The sequence below is a fragment of the Rhamphochromis longiceps genome, linkage group LG9, assembly GCF_057381845.1.
Source record: "Rhamphochromis longiceps isolate RC_006_pf linkage group LG9, R_longiceps_female_GT1.1, whole genome shotgun sequence".
Taxonomy (NCBI): domain Eukaryota; kingdom Metazoa; phylum Chordata; class Actinopteri; order Cichliformes; family Cichlidae; genus Rhamphochromis; species Rhamphochromis longiceps.
In genome coordinates, this window is record NC_140565.1 from 5,759,515 (window position 1) to 5,774,560 (window position 15,046).

At 42.7% G+C, this 15,046-nt stretch overlaps 1 protein-coding gene across 1 annotated transcript in view; it reads left to right on the forward strand.

Moving 5' to 3' along the window:
• The window catches only part of hecw1a (HECT, C2 and WW domain containing E3 ubiquitin protein ligase 1a), a 98,390-nt gene that overhangs the window by 59,112 nt on the left and 24,232 nt on the right, over nucleotides 1–15,046 (forward strand). Inside the window, exons 9-13 of the mRNA XM_085419485.1 lie at nucleotides 2,506–2,648; nucleotides 2,963–3,063; nucleotides 3,886–4,847; nucleotides 5,321–5,891; nucleotides 10,837–10,935. Of these exons, the coding sequence (XP_085275611.1) occupies nucleotides 2,506–2,648; nucleotides 2,963–3,063; nucleotides 3,886–4,847; nucleotides 5,321–5,891; nucleotides 10,837–10,935 (1,876 nt within the window). The remainder of the gene's footprint in view (nucleotides 1–2,505; nucleotides 2,649–2,962; nucleotides 3,064–3,885; nucleotides 4,848–5,320; nucleotides 5,892–10,836; nucleotides 10,936–15,046) is intronic.

Consider the following 15,046-nt stretch of genomic DNA (forward strand, 5'->3'; position numbering starts at 1 on the left):
CGCTGCTCGGGTTAAACGTAATATATAAGTCACTTAGACAACCTAAAAATGTTATTGTTGGGCTTTTTTCAGTGTTTTGTTTGTTCGTGAGTAAATCGGTTTGGCTGAGATTAAGAAGAAGACAAATACCTTAAAAAATAATCGCATATCGCATCGCAATCGCAATATTGGGGCAAAAAATCGCAATTAGATTATTTTCCATAATCGTTCAGCCCTACTTTACATTCATCACTAACATCTTTCCTTATACGTTCAAATAACCTTTTAAGTAACATGAAAGTAACAAATCTTACAGAAAGTGAAGTTAGACATTGCTTACTTACAGATTATGGCTCAACAAACTCCCCAACGATGTAAACTGAGCTTAAAGTTGTGCAGCTTGTTTTCTGCTCCATGCATTTTCTCACACTGCCTGTGTGAACTTTGCCTGCTGTTTACAGCACATCACCAAAGGGGGCAGTGTAGTGCACACCAAATAACCAAAGAAGAAGCCACAAACTGAAGGGGTAATACTGCCCACTATTGGGAAACCTGAGAAATGCGCCAGCCAAAGAAACCCAACAAAGTAACAACCGAGGGGCAGAATACACAGTATGTATCACTCCGCGAGGCTCCTGCCTACGATAGCCGTAATGCTCCGACAAGCCATCAAGCGGTGCGGCTTCGTAGCTCAGCAAAGTCGTACTAAAACATTTGACAGATTTTCGAGCGCCGTGCACATAAAATAGTTTCGAGGTCAGTAAACACAACCAGAGTTCATACATAAGGCACACGGGATTATAAGGGGCTCTGTCGATGGTCAGAAAAATCAAAGGATTGATTTTAAGTGTGCCGTATTTTCCAAAAAACACGGTAATAACGACGGCCCGCTAGCCTGCGCTACCAAAAATAGTGCTTTGTTGTGTATCTGAGGGACGAAAGCTAAACCAGTTCCACACCACTGAAGCTGCAGCATTTTTACTAACCAGTTCTGGTTCATCCGTTTCATTCAACGATCCGCTTTCGCCCTTCTCATTCTGCGTCTCCGCCATGCTTTTTCCACCATGTGCATATGAAAACAAAGGCAGTGCGCATGCGTGTTTTACCCATATTCTATTGGGATATTTCATTTTCTTGTCGTTGCCCAACATTATACCAGTATTACCGTGAACAGTGTGATATAGCCCAGCCCTAATTCCTTAGTATTAGACTAAGACCATTCTCTTTGCAATGACAGGCCCTAGGTACACAATGCACTTTCCACACTGCAATAACTGCTTATGAATTGCTTGAGGGACTCAACAAAGATCATCTGCCTCATCTTCAAAACACCCAGATCCTGATGAAGTATATCATCAGAACAAGGCTGATGCCCCATTCCACAGCATCCAAATGATAAAGCCCCAGTGCCAGACACCACTGTGATCACCCAGAGGTCCTATGTGCATTCCCCAACAGGGCAAAGCCTCAGGACAATATTAGGCTGGTGGTTTTAATGTGCCTGTTGATGCCCATTACTTCCACATCATAATAATTTCAAGGAGTGTTAACCTTAAATGAAGACGCGGACATAAGACAGGCTTTACAAGAACTCTGAAATGCAGGTGAAGACAGAGACAAGGAAAAGAGGTCTTTGTATTGACATTTGAATAAAATGTATAAATGCAGAAGGGAAGTCCCATCATGGGTTTGTTGTTGTTGTTTTGTTCTTTGATAAAAACCAACTAACAGGTTTGTGCCAGTACTAATTTAAGCATTTAACGTTTTTGGTGCCAGAAATTCTGAAGCTTGTCTCAAAGAGCTTTAAGCTGCAATCAGTATTTCCCTCTAAAATCTATCTTGGTAAGAGTGAATAAAAAGCTTTGGAGGATTTGGACTCTCCAAGCAGTGTATAAGAAGCTTGGACAGTCATCAGAACCCCAAAAGAGAAAGATGGGGAATTGGATTCTCTCAAATAAATAAAGTACAAATAACACTGAGGAAGAAAAATAAACCCCAAATTAGGCACGCTAAGCTACCAGGAAATGTTTTGTTTTGTTGTTGGTGTTCTGCTCATACCCTTCATTCTGCAGGCACTCCATTTACTCATGCTATGTTTGAATAGCAAATATAAAAACCCAACAAGTTTTCACAGTTATCTTGGTGAGTCATGAGGATTGATGTGCTGGCACTGACTCTGGTCTGGTCTCTTCAAGGGTTGCCAGATATGTGTTGGTTTTAGGTGTATGGATTAGGGCAGTTTGAGTAAGTGCGAGCAAAGAATTCAAGAATTGGCACATTTAAGCACAAAACGGTGCTGGTTTAGATTCAACACTCAGACCCAAGTCAGTCTACAGAATATGGACATCTCATTTAATAATATATTCTTGTTTGCCAAATTTGGATGATCAAGTTTTTTGCCTGCTTTTTTTCCTTTTTTATAGTAATTCCTGTTAGTGCTTTAAATGCTGAATGCTGTAAATGATTGCCTGTGTTACATATCACACATCCAACAAGAAATTGCTCTGTCCTCTGTTGTTTCTCCAGAGGTTTAACTTTGTGTCCCTACCCACTGATGTCCTGGAGATTGAGGTGAAGGATAAGTTTGCCAAGAGCAGACCAATCATCAAGCGTTTCCTGGGGAAGCTCTCGGTCCCGGTCCAGAGACTGCTGGAAAAACATGCCATCGGGTAAAACACATTTATGAGGATTTTCCCTGTTTAAATAAATGCAGCATGGCTGTCATCAGCTCAGGGGTTTGCTTGTGCTCAATGGTTCAATCTGTAGAGCTGTAAAAGTTCTCCTACATAAACTGGCCCACACAGGCTGTCTGTGAGGTAAATGATGTGGGTGGTTATAGCTGCTTTAAAAGCCATGTAACAGTCTGATTTTAGCTACTATGTTATTTTTACTTTTTTTTTACTGTATGTTTTTACCGAGTTTCTCCCTTCTCTCTCATGTACATACCCTTTCTAACTGTCGCCTGTCTCTGTGTTGTCCCCAGGGATCGAGTAGTAAGTTATTCCTTAGGTCGCAGGTTGCCTACAGATCATGTCTGTGGCCAGCTGCAGTTCCGCTTTGAGCTGACCTCCTCCATTCACCCAGGTACACCAGGCTTAATGCTATGTAGTAGTATGGACAGTTCACCTTGAATTAGTAGCTGTAGATTATGTAAGAGACTGAAAAGGACTTGGATATGCTGCAAGATTTATTTTATCTCCATAATACATTTTATAATATAAGATTTTAAACTGCTACTAATGTAATGGCACAACCATTGTACCCAGTTGCTGCCTTCAAATGGAACTTATACCGGCGGTTAATGTTAAAGTAACATCCATCAAATGTTCCACTGTTGGCTAACTAAATGATGTTTAACCGTACTATAGCAACTTTTGCACTGTGTGGTGACACTTCAGTTACAGGCATGCATTTTTAATTTCTCTTTGATATTTGGGCTGATTGGGTCCTGATGAATATAAAAACAAACAATTACCAGATGAGGATATTCGTTTAAAACAGTTCGATAGAACAGTAGCAGTATAATGTCCTCATAAGTGCATATCAGGCCCTTGTAGAGCAAAATTGAGTATTTTGGTCTAAATAACCCAAAATGTGATATTCACATATGTGGACGCCAGGTTCTAGGAAGTTAAAGAACATTAGCTGTACCGCACGGTCTGTCGTGTTATTTGTCAGATGATTCAGTAAAAAATACTGCAAAAGGCACCAGCAGCTCAAAGTTTAGTCTCTAATTAGCAGGTAAATCTTTGCTCTGTATCAGAGGCCACACACCCAGTATTTCTCTGAAAAATTTGTGATTTCACTTAAGTCACTGCACACTGAAGACAAAGCTCAGTTTGAAGGCAGCAACTTGAAAATGAAACTTATGAAACAGTGATGAAAGCGTGTACCTTTCTTTCTTAGACGATGAGGAGGTTTCCTTAGTCATAGAGGCGGCCTGTCCTGAGGGTGGACACGCAGCAGATGTCAACCATGCTGCTGATGCTCCCGATGATGACACACTGAGCGTGGGCCCTGACATGCCTGATCTTCCCTTGGATGCTCCTCCTGACCCTGAGACTTTACCTGAAGCAGCCTCCGCACCCAAGGAGGTCCAACCCGCTGAGAAGGAGCAGGGTGAAGCGACGTCACAGGAGGAGCAAGGAAGTGTGGAAGAGGAGACCACGGTGAGAGAGGAACCCTTGACTCCTGAGCCTCAGGTGGAGCAGGCGGAGGGAGAATCTGGTGAGCAGCAGCAGGAGGGAGGAGAGGAGGGGCAGCAGGAGAAAGGAGATGTGGAGCAGGGAGAGGAGACTGCAGCCCAAGCCGAGGAGGAGGTTACAGCAGAAGGAAGAGAGGCTGTGGATGAAGCACAGTCAGAGCCACACTCTGACTGTGCCGTAGCAGAAATGACTCTCGATGAGGCCACTGCTGTGGAGGCTCCCCCCGAGGAAAACACTGCACCCCAGGAGGCTCCTGTAGGCCCAGCTGAAGGGGCCCCGCAGGAGGTTGGAGAGGGAGGGGAAAGAAGCTGTGCCCCCTGCTCCTGCCAGTCTCTCTTGTCGAACTACAACTCCAATGCTCATTCACGCCGTAAAACCCGCCCCTGCTCCCTCCCGGTGTCAGAGCTGGAGACGGTGATTGCCTCGGCCTGTGGCGAGCCTGAGACGCCACGATCCCACTACATCCGGATTCACCACCTCCTTCACAGTCTTCCCTCGGCCCAGCACAGACCGCCCAGCCAGGAGGAAGAGCAAAGTGGGGAAGGAGTGAATACAGACAGCACTGTGGAGACAAACAGCACATCACCAACACATAAAACCTCCAAAGAGCAGGAGGGGCAGGAGGATGATGAAGAAGAGGATACATCACAGTCACCCTCTCAGGTAAGGGCAGTAATGGGCTGGTTAGACACTTGCTAACAAACAGAAGATGTTGTGGAGTCATTCTTACTATGTGGTGTATGCAGTGGAGCTTCTTAAGCTGGAGTTCCCCCAAGAAGTGTTGGCAGTACACCTGTTTAGCACATATAGCATGTAAGCTAGCTTTTCTCGATCTTCTGTGCTCATACTGTCTCTTTGGTTTAGTGTTAGCTATAAACCAAAATGATCCAAATTAAATTGTTCCAACTGAATTTGAATAGCGTGCTGTTTATGAGACAGGGAATTGCCCGGTAGCACTGAGATCAGCTGATGTGCTGGGATTGCTCACACGATGCATGATTTATTTTAGAAAGCTGTGGCAGCATAAATCCTGTTCTCATTCTGCACTTAACATACTGAAGGGCTAACCCACTCATTCACTCTGATTCACCTCTGCTGAAGAGTAATAAAAGATCTGTGTCTTTAAACTCGTGCAGGTTCTGGGGTGTCCGGGCCCCTGCTGTCGGCGCTCGCTGCCCCGCAGCCTCTCCATTGAGCGCCTCTCTGAGCTGAATCAACTTCTGGAAGGTGAAGGATTTGGAGGAGGCCACACAGCAGTCAGGAGGATCTCCCCTTCCTGTCCAGAAAGCGAGGAGGGGGATTCCAGCAATGGAGGAGGAAGGAGGGCTGGCGGCAGCGCCCACAGAGCTCCAGGTGAAAGCGAGTGCGAGTTTTGTGACACCTCCTGCTACAGCACCTCGTGCTACAGCACCTCCTGTTACAGCACATCATGCTACAGCAACTCCGGCTATGAGGGGAGGGGGCGGTTTTGCAGCCACACCCGCCTGTCTTCGGTGGAGAGTAACCGGCTCTCCAGCAGCACTGTGTTCTCCTCCCAGGAAGAGGAAGATGAGGAGAGCGCCTTTGAGTCAGTACCTGATGGAAATCACGGCCCTGACGGACAAGAGCAGGGCGGGGCAGAGAGGAGGACGGGCAGATGGAAGGAGACCAGGAGCGGAGAGCAGGGGGATCCAGCTGTGGCGGGGCCCAGTGATCAGAACAGCATCGGTGAGATTGTCTCAGAATAACTCTTTCACCTCCAGCTTTCAAATTAGACTAGAACACTAGGCAAGCAACACATTCAGCTTCGCAGGAAGTTACCTTACCGGCCATATATAAAGTGAAGCTTTTCCCCCAATGCCTACTATGTTGGCCTATTCTTATAGAGACAAATACGCTAGCTCACGCTTCTCTAAAGCTTTCTTGTCTCATTGTCTGGCATGAGGAGAAAATTGACTTTCTTTTTTGTTGTTTGGCCATTTCTAGAATGAAATTGAACCCACAATGATTAATTTCCAAGACACTCAACTGGATGTTTTTTATGTTTCTTCTCCTTCTTTAGTCAGTACGATGACTTTTAGCTGTTCTAACACTGGTGTGTGGGTCCCTCCCATGGCTCCAAAAAAGCTCTGACATATGGGGAAGTGGAAATCCAGGGGATGTCCTGTTGAGCGTGTGGAATGATGGAGAGAATCATTTGAGATCTGTGAGTGTTGAGATGGGTCTCTGTGGATTGTCTCAGGCTCGTGTGCAGAGGTTCAGTCAGCTCAGCAGCTTAGGTTCAGCCGTGTCATGTTCATGAAGCATTGTTCTTCTGGGGGTCATAGCTGTCATTGGGGGGGGTTGTTTTCATGGAGCGGTGCCTCAATGTTCAAGTGAAGCCCAAATGAATACATGTTCCTACTAATATTCGTTTTAGCCAATTTAATGTAACTTTTTATCTACCAGGTTTTCACCGAAGGCTTCTGTTTACCTTCTGGGAGATTCAGGCTCTGCTTGTTAATGGCCCTCACTTTACTTCCTCAGAAAGGAAAATTCTGAAGTGACAAATTATTTAAGTATAAGCTGTAAACGTATATATTTAAGTATAAACTGATTGACTGTGTTTGACTGGATTTTTTTTACTATGTTGGTCATTTTTGTATATTTGTATTTTTTACATGACGTTGCCTGTAGAGAGTGAAAGCTGGATACACACACAGTTTTGCAGAACCCTGTAAGACTTCCTTTTACTAAAATGTTTTCAAACCCTCTGCAGAGTTCGATAGCTGTCTAGTTTTCTTCTTCCTGCTTGTTACGATTATATTCTTGCACACAAAGATTGTTTTTCCCCCCATTTTGGATTTGAATGCTCTTGGCTTGAATCTGCTTTTATCACTTCTCTGATATTTAATTTGGTTGTGTGATTATGGGAAACCTTTAAGTGTGTTTGGGTTTTTAAGACTTGGACCAGTACTTGGTTATTTATGCAATTTTCAGAGCTTGATGAAACCATGGGTTTCTCCATCCAGATCTGAATTTCTGTCAAGTGTGGGTGCTGTGTCGAGTTTGTGTGAATGATCTACAAAAACATATATGGGAAGATTTTGTGTGTGGGTGTTCAGCCTCCGCTAGCATGATGGAAACTGAGCAGAAGACCAAATAAACAAGAAAGTGAATGAGTAGTGCTGTGACAAGAGTGGAGTTTCCTCGGTTGCCTCTATTAGAGTGACTGTAACTAGCTAATCATAAGGTTTGATCCCTAGCTCCTTCGGTCTGCATGCCAATGTGTCGGGCAGCTTAGGATAGAGCATTCATTGTGTGTGTGACTGGATGAATGAGGCTGTAGTATTTGTGATTTGAGTGCTTAAATTGGGCAGACAAGCAATATTTAAACATAAGTCCATTTGCCATTTATTCTTGGACCAAGTTTGTGTTGGCCTTGTGGGTGTGTGTTGGACTGCTTACCTGTTATAACAGATGGTTTGTTACCCCGAACCATCTGGACAGTTGTCCTTGGTAACTCTTTGGAAAAGGACAGGCAGGTGAGTAAATGAACCATGTGTCATTCACAGGCTCTTACTTTCTATCACACTTTTAGAATAACCACATCCACAACAAGCATGCCCCTGCGCGTCCACAGCAGCTATCTGTGGGTGAACTGTGGGGCTGTGTGGGCAAAGCAAACCCACAGGTATCCCGTTTTGGCCCCAATTGGAGGCAGTCCAGCTTCAAAAACCATGTGGACCCCTTGTAGGCTAGCCCATGTGGCTCCCACAGCAGTTTTACCCTTTTGCGGTTTAGCCCATGCAGGGCCAATGTTAGTTTTACCTGCAAGGTCCCCATCATGGATTGTTGGGTCATTGAACCATAGGACCACATAAAAGATTGAAGTCGCCACTGTAGTATCCCCTGGTAGTTTGTGATGCCATGTTATTGTAAGGCCATGTTGATATTTTGAAACTGGATGTGATGGAGAGGAACACTGCAAGCCTATACAGGGGTTAAAATGGAATTTGGCAGGTGGAGGAACACTAATATCCAGTGCAGCAGTACAGAATGGCGGGAAAACAACAACTTTGAAATAAGACATAAAATCTGCTTTGTAAGCTCCAGCAGATTTATTTTCCTTACATATGGGGATAAGCTGAACTGTGCTGCTGCTCTTAGGTTTGCTGGTCTTTGTGGGTGTAACTGAATTCTATAACATTTAAGCAGACAGATCAGCTTGAATTCAAATTTATGTCTGCTACCCTTGATTTAACATTGACCATGAGCACCACAGGCTGCTTTGACAAGTCCATTGTAGTACATTACTGTTAACTTTATTACCACACTTCAAACTAATGCTTTTAACTGGCAATAAACTACATTAAACTGTCATGTATTCTCATTTAACCTTTCAATAACAAAATTATATTACTTAAATTTGTTTTTTCATATTTTTAAAGATTTGAAAAACAATTTTAACTATGCCAGTCCTTAACTTTGAAAATTTCTAATCTTTCTCCTCGTTCTCTCTCTCTTACATCTGATCACTGATTACTGTCCTTGGCACACTTTAACTTCTGGGAAATCCAGCCTCTGTACCTTTAACTCCCAAGCATATTGTGTTCCAAACTGCACAAAAAGTTTGTGTTTTGTGGTATTTGTTGAGATTTTTGAAGCAATTATAAACATTACTTCATATGTGCTCACTCACTTCTGTAATGCTAGTCACCTCTGTGGTGAATTTCCATGATTAAAACTTTACTGCCATCTACCAGCATGAACATCAGCAGGAAGAAATGTTCCTCTGTCTTTATTGAACTGCTCGATTTGATTACTTATTAATTGAAGGTGCCAGAATGTTGTTTCGGATTCTCCTGGTTTACTTTAACTTGTGTGCTTTTGGAACTTTAGACTAGTTTTATTATTAAAATCTGTTTTTCCACTATAGAAACTTTATAGCCTGTAATTGGAGCTTTCTATAATCTCAGCCTATGAGAACCTTTAAGGCAAAGGTGATCCGTCCAGCTTTGCCTTCCAACTATATTTTACAAGAGGTAATGATAGACATTGGCCATCTCCACCCTAAAGCCCAAGCACTGAAGCCTTAAATCATCTCACCTCTCTTTTTTAATGTATATATATTAGTGCTGTCAGCGTTAATCTCGTTAAAGTGACGTTAACGCCATAACTGCATTAATGCGGCAAATCTCAATTAACGAGTTACACACAGTGATGCATATCATGGCCTTCCGTCACAGTCCTACCTCAACAGTGATGTTTCTGTGTTTTGCAATGTATGTACAGCCAGTGTGTACTCATGTTAAAGACATTTGATGCCTGAGCATCAGTGCTTCTCCTTGGTGATCAATGTTTCTTTTTTAGTGGAAGGAAAGCTTGCTCATTAATGTGATAGCATTTTATGGATTACATTTCCCTCAGGCTGACTCCAGCTAATCCTATCACAATCCCATCTCAAAGCATGCTATGTCTGTTTGCACTTCGCATTAACACACATTTTCCTTCATCCAGACCACATACTCACTCACCATTTTACCATTTTACTAGCTGATGGAAAAGCTGTTAGAGACTATTTCAAAACAGTCTGCAAGTAATAGTAACTATATATATATGTAAATGGAGACAGCGTTTATTGTTGGTGGGGCAATTAGCTGAAAGACTAACTTCTAGCTCTTGTTATTGGTGCTGGTGGTAGAGTAGTTCAAAAAGAGATTAAAGGAATGTGGTTGGCAGATGGGCATGATTTGTTTATGTGTCTGCAGGGCATGAAAGATGTTCCAAGAAATATTTTCATTTTTTAGATACTCTTGTCTACCAATTTCATTATAAATAAAAATGATTTAGATTATAATCTCAGAAGTTGACATAACTGCAACATGAATGTCATGGTAATTTGGGACACTGTTGGTAGTTTCTCTTTGCCAGCAAAAGGATTTATTTGACAGCATTTACTGACCAATACTCATAACATTTGAAAATTTGTGCTCAGTTCATGCCAGGCAAGAAACCAATTTAAATAAACAGTATCAATTCTGCCAAGACGAATGGTCAAATATCCAGTGAGAATTATGCCAGGAGCTTGTTTTGAGATGCAACTTGTACAGATTTATTTACACCCAATTCTTGAGTTGCTAAAGACCTATGCTGCACAGTCATTTCACCTTCCTATTATTAAAACCCAAAATTAACATGACATTCATGCTCATCAGTATAAGCACCTTTATGACCCCAACTGTATATTAAGCTAATGTAAAACTAGCAAGATAAAGACAAGTATCAGGTTCTCAAATTTAACAACAGGAAATGTTCTGATTCGAAAACAAAATGAATTTGTTATTAAAATTGTTGAGAATAAATATTCTTTTTTAACCTTTCATTGGTAAACTGACACATTGGTATTTCAGCTTTCACTGATTTTTCTTTAACCTTATTGATTTGATAAACAGTTACAGTAGCATTAGCCAAATATATGCTAACATTACATGTCATTAACTCTATGACATCTATATATGAAACATTGGGCATGTCTGTCTACAGCCTCAGTGTTCACATATCTAACTAACAACACATGGGGATTCCACATCTATGTGGGCAAAGTCCAGTTTATTCCCAGTCTTATAGTTGGTACAGAATATCCTTGGCCCTATGGTAATTCACCCCGTGCTGTTTCTCTAATGTCCTGTAGGCTCAAGCTTCTCCCCTCCTGTTGGCCATCTTCCAGTCCTGCGACCCAGCCATGACCTAAACCATTTTCCTGCTGCCACTGACCAAGCCTTACCTCCAAGTAAGAACCAACAGCTCCCAGTCTTACTCTGGAGTCTCATGCTAACACTCTGAGTGTTTGTGCTGTGTGTGCATGCCGCCACATTTATTTGCTTTCCAAATACATTCCTTCTCCTCTGTGTTTCTTATCATTGTCTCGTCTCTCCTTACGTACTCATCGAGCTTTGAACATACAGCTTCATACTGCTCTCTGCTTCATGGTACATGGTTGGAGATTTACTCTGAGTAGGATTGTTGGATGGCTTGCTGGCCTATACTGATAGGCTGTCAGAAAGCCTAAACTCAACCGAGCCGTTACATCATCACTGAGAGTCCCCAATCACTGTTTCCCCTGCAAGCACCATTTTTCTCACACAGTACTGTAAAAGTACTGTATTTGTAAAAGAGAAACTGCTGCTGAGTTTTTTCCAATTGTAATGTTTTTGTGCTTACAGCATCACAAACCTTTTTTGTTTCATTCATCCATCCATTCTGCTTGGTCTGATAAATATCCCTACAAGCCAGAAAAAACCAGCATGTAAATATGGAGTGAACTGAAAGCCTACAAAAAATGTGAGGAGTAATTAGTAATAAGGATTGTTTGGGAATGTTTTCCTGAGGACTATAATAATGTCAAATTTGCAATTTGCGCCATTGGTTTTTCCAGTGCTGTAGACTCTTTTTGGACCACACTTGACTTCCAATCAGTTGTCATGACGTCCTGCTCATCTGTGCACTGCTCACAGAGCTCACAGAATCTTTTATCTTTGAAAATCAGATATGACCATGAGTTAAAAGTATTTCATTTTGTAATTCATAAAAGCCACACTCTAGTTTCAATATTAATTCCTTCTTGATGTTTAGTATGTGGATTCAAGAAGCTTTCTGCAGACAGGCTGGATGTAGTGGTCTTACAACACATACAGTCAAGTACTATGTTTATAATATATCTTTTCTTTTGAAGAGAACAGGTGAGTGACATTATTCGAACACTAAAATCTGATCCAGACCACCTAGAGCCCAGAATAGAACAAGACTGTTACCTAGATTAGAGATACTAATTCCCTAAACACAGTCAGGACAGCTAATAAAGGCTGCTCAAGAGTGTTTGTGCGCGTGGGCAGGCAGAGCAGTCATGAAAAACAACACAGGGGGTTTTTGTCCTTTGGGAGCATTCTTCATCTTCCTCCTACTCCCAAAGCAGTTAGACAGAGCTGAGGAAAGCTGCAGTGGTACTAGTCCGACACGTTCACATTATCGCTATTAAAGGGCTAAACAAATCCCGGATGTGGCACTACAAGACTGATACTGCTGTCTATCCGGGCGTTAAGTCTGACGTCACTAGCCGTGTCTGGGTCTAAACTCCGCTGCAGGTCCATATATCAAACGATCACTATGGCATTACTGAGAGTTGAAAAACTGTCTAAAGTCTTTCATCTTTAATAAAATGATCAGCGTTCTGCTCTACCAGGTGTAACAATTGAGTTTAACATCCAGGCATCCATGAAAACGGAATTTATGACATTTAACGGAGTTAGAAGTTAGCAGGGAGTTAGCTCGCTAGCTTCTATCTAAATACAACATAGCATGTCCTGACTGCGGGGTTTTAGAAACAAATTAAAACGTACAGCTCTGTTATCACTTCCAGCATAAATGAAGACAGAAAACTAAACAGCAGTGACGTTTGTAGGGTTACTGAAGTTTGGCTAGCTGGTATATAATGATGTGCTACGTGACCGCTAGCGACACAGCTATGTTAGCATAATATAAACAAGCTAACTTTTTTTCCACTCGATAAAATGGTAATGGTAAATGGCCTGCATTTGTATAGCGCTTATCTAGTCCATAGGACCCCAAAGCGCTTTACACTACATTCAGTCATTCACCCATTCACACACACATTCACACACTGGCGATAGCAAGCTACATTGTAGCCACAGCTGCCCTGGGGCGCACTGACAGAGGCGAGGCTGCCGGACACAGGCGCCACCGGGCCCTCTGACCACCACCAGTAGGCAAACATGGGGTTAGTATCTTGCCCAAGGATATTTGGCATGCAGCCAGGATGCAGCCTGGGATCGAACCACCGACCTTCTGATTAGTGGCTGACCTGCTCTGCCACCTGAGCTACAGTTAAAAGTTAACGTGAGTGTTCTCGGTGGTCAGGAACAAATGTAATCGCATGGCAGGATGCTGTAAAAGGACCAAACTTCAGCCAGGAGAACAACTGAGATAATCCATCCACAATACGAGGTTAGTCATTCATATACTGCTGCATGGGCTGGGCTGTAGTTACATCCTAAGGTGTTAAAAACTGAGCTTAAATAAATGATTAGCGGTAATAAAAGCCGAGGGAGATCAACAGTGATCACTGACTGTTTTAGGAGCTTTTTGAGATCAAATAGAAGAAAATACAAAACATTAAACATGTTAACAACACAAAAGCCATATTAAACGCAGACTACTTTAGGCCCGGAAGCAGGATTCGTCACGTCATCACTTAACGACCGAATAGCTACATTTAACAACAAGCAGCAGCCTCCAGGGCAAAAAAAAATGAAGCAAACCTAGAACTGCCCAAAGATGCAGTTTCTGTAATTGCCACTTAAGGTTGGCTTCAAAGGCAAGTGAGTCCACATAAACCTGTGTTAAAATGCCCACTTTTAAAGCAAAAATAAACATGGTTCTTACAAAATACCAAAATCTATATATCGAGCGTTCCTCTTCCTACAAGCTGTGTTTTTTTTAACTCATTCATTTGAATGTTGTTAAGACTTTGAGGTATGACAGCTTTGATTGACAGGTTGATTCTAATAGCTGGTGTTTACTCCAAAGCCTCACTCAGAACTGAACCTCGTCTCTACATGTGTTTGGTTTTAAGGGAATCATCTTTCAGGTAATATGGACTAGAAGTTGGGTAGTAGTAGTTTCTTGTAGTCCTAAAAGTACTACTGAGTGCTTAATAAAGTTTGCCTTCGATATAGTTAGGACTATGTGGTAATAGCATTTAATATTTATATATAACAAACTGAAGACATTTGCTATCTCATCATCTGTCATTTGTCATGTCAGAAAGGACCTCACACCATTACACCTTACTCATCTTAGACATTGCTGTCAAGGGTTTGGCTTATTTCTTTGAATGTTTTTTTTTTGGTTTGATTCATTTTATATTTATTGCACCAGCTGGCAGTTTTCTTAGGATTGAAAGCCTTACCTTTACTCCTCCAAACAAACCTCTGGCAACTAAAGCACTCAACATTTGTCTCATCCATCCATCCATCCATCCATCCATCTTCTTCCGCCTATCTGGGCCAGGTCGCGGGGTCAGTAGACTAAGCAGAGAAGCCCAGACCTCCCTCTGGCCACCTCCTCCAGCTTGTCGGGGGAACACCAAGGCGTTCACAGGCCAGCCGAGAGATGTAATCTGTCCAGCGTGTCCTGGGTCTGCCCCGGGGCCTCCTCCTGGTGGGACATGCCCGGAACACTCACCCAGGAGGAATCCTTGTCAGATGCCCGAACCACCTCAACTGCCTCCATTCGATGTGGAGGAGCAGTGGCTTTACTCTGAGCCCCTCCTGGATGGCTGAATTTCTCACCCTATCTCTAAGGGAGAGGCCACCCACCCTTCGGAGGAAGCTAATTTCTGCCGATCCGCCATCTCGTTCTTTCACTCACTACCCACAGCTCGTGACCATAAGTGAGGGGAGGGGCGTAGATCGACCGGTAAATTGAGAGCTTCGCTTTTACACTCAGCTCTCTCTTCACCACAACAGACCGGTGCAGCGTCTGCATCACTGCAGCCGCAGCACCATTCTGTCTGTTGATCTCCCGCTCCCTTCTCCAGTCACTTGTGAACAAGACCCCGAAATACTTTTAATCTCATCATAGATTAAAAATGTCTTCCAGAAGGATTTTCCTTTGTCTATGTGGTCAGCTGGAGGTTTTGTTCAAATTGTCAGTGTGCTGTATTTGGATGTAAGGTTTCTTACCGGAACCATCTCCATCAATAATGATAATAATATCTTTGTTTCCATGACACTGGTTGTTCAGGCAGTTTCGTTCCTGTGTCATGGCGGTTTCCTGGTTGTTTCTGACCATTTGGTTCTCTGAAGTTGCTGCACCTCCCAGTA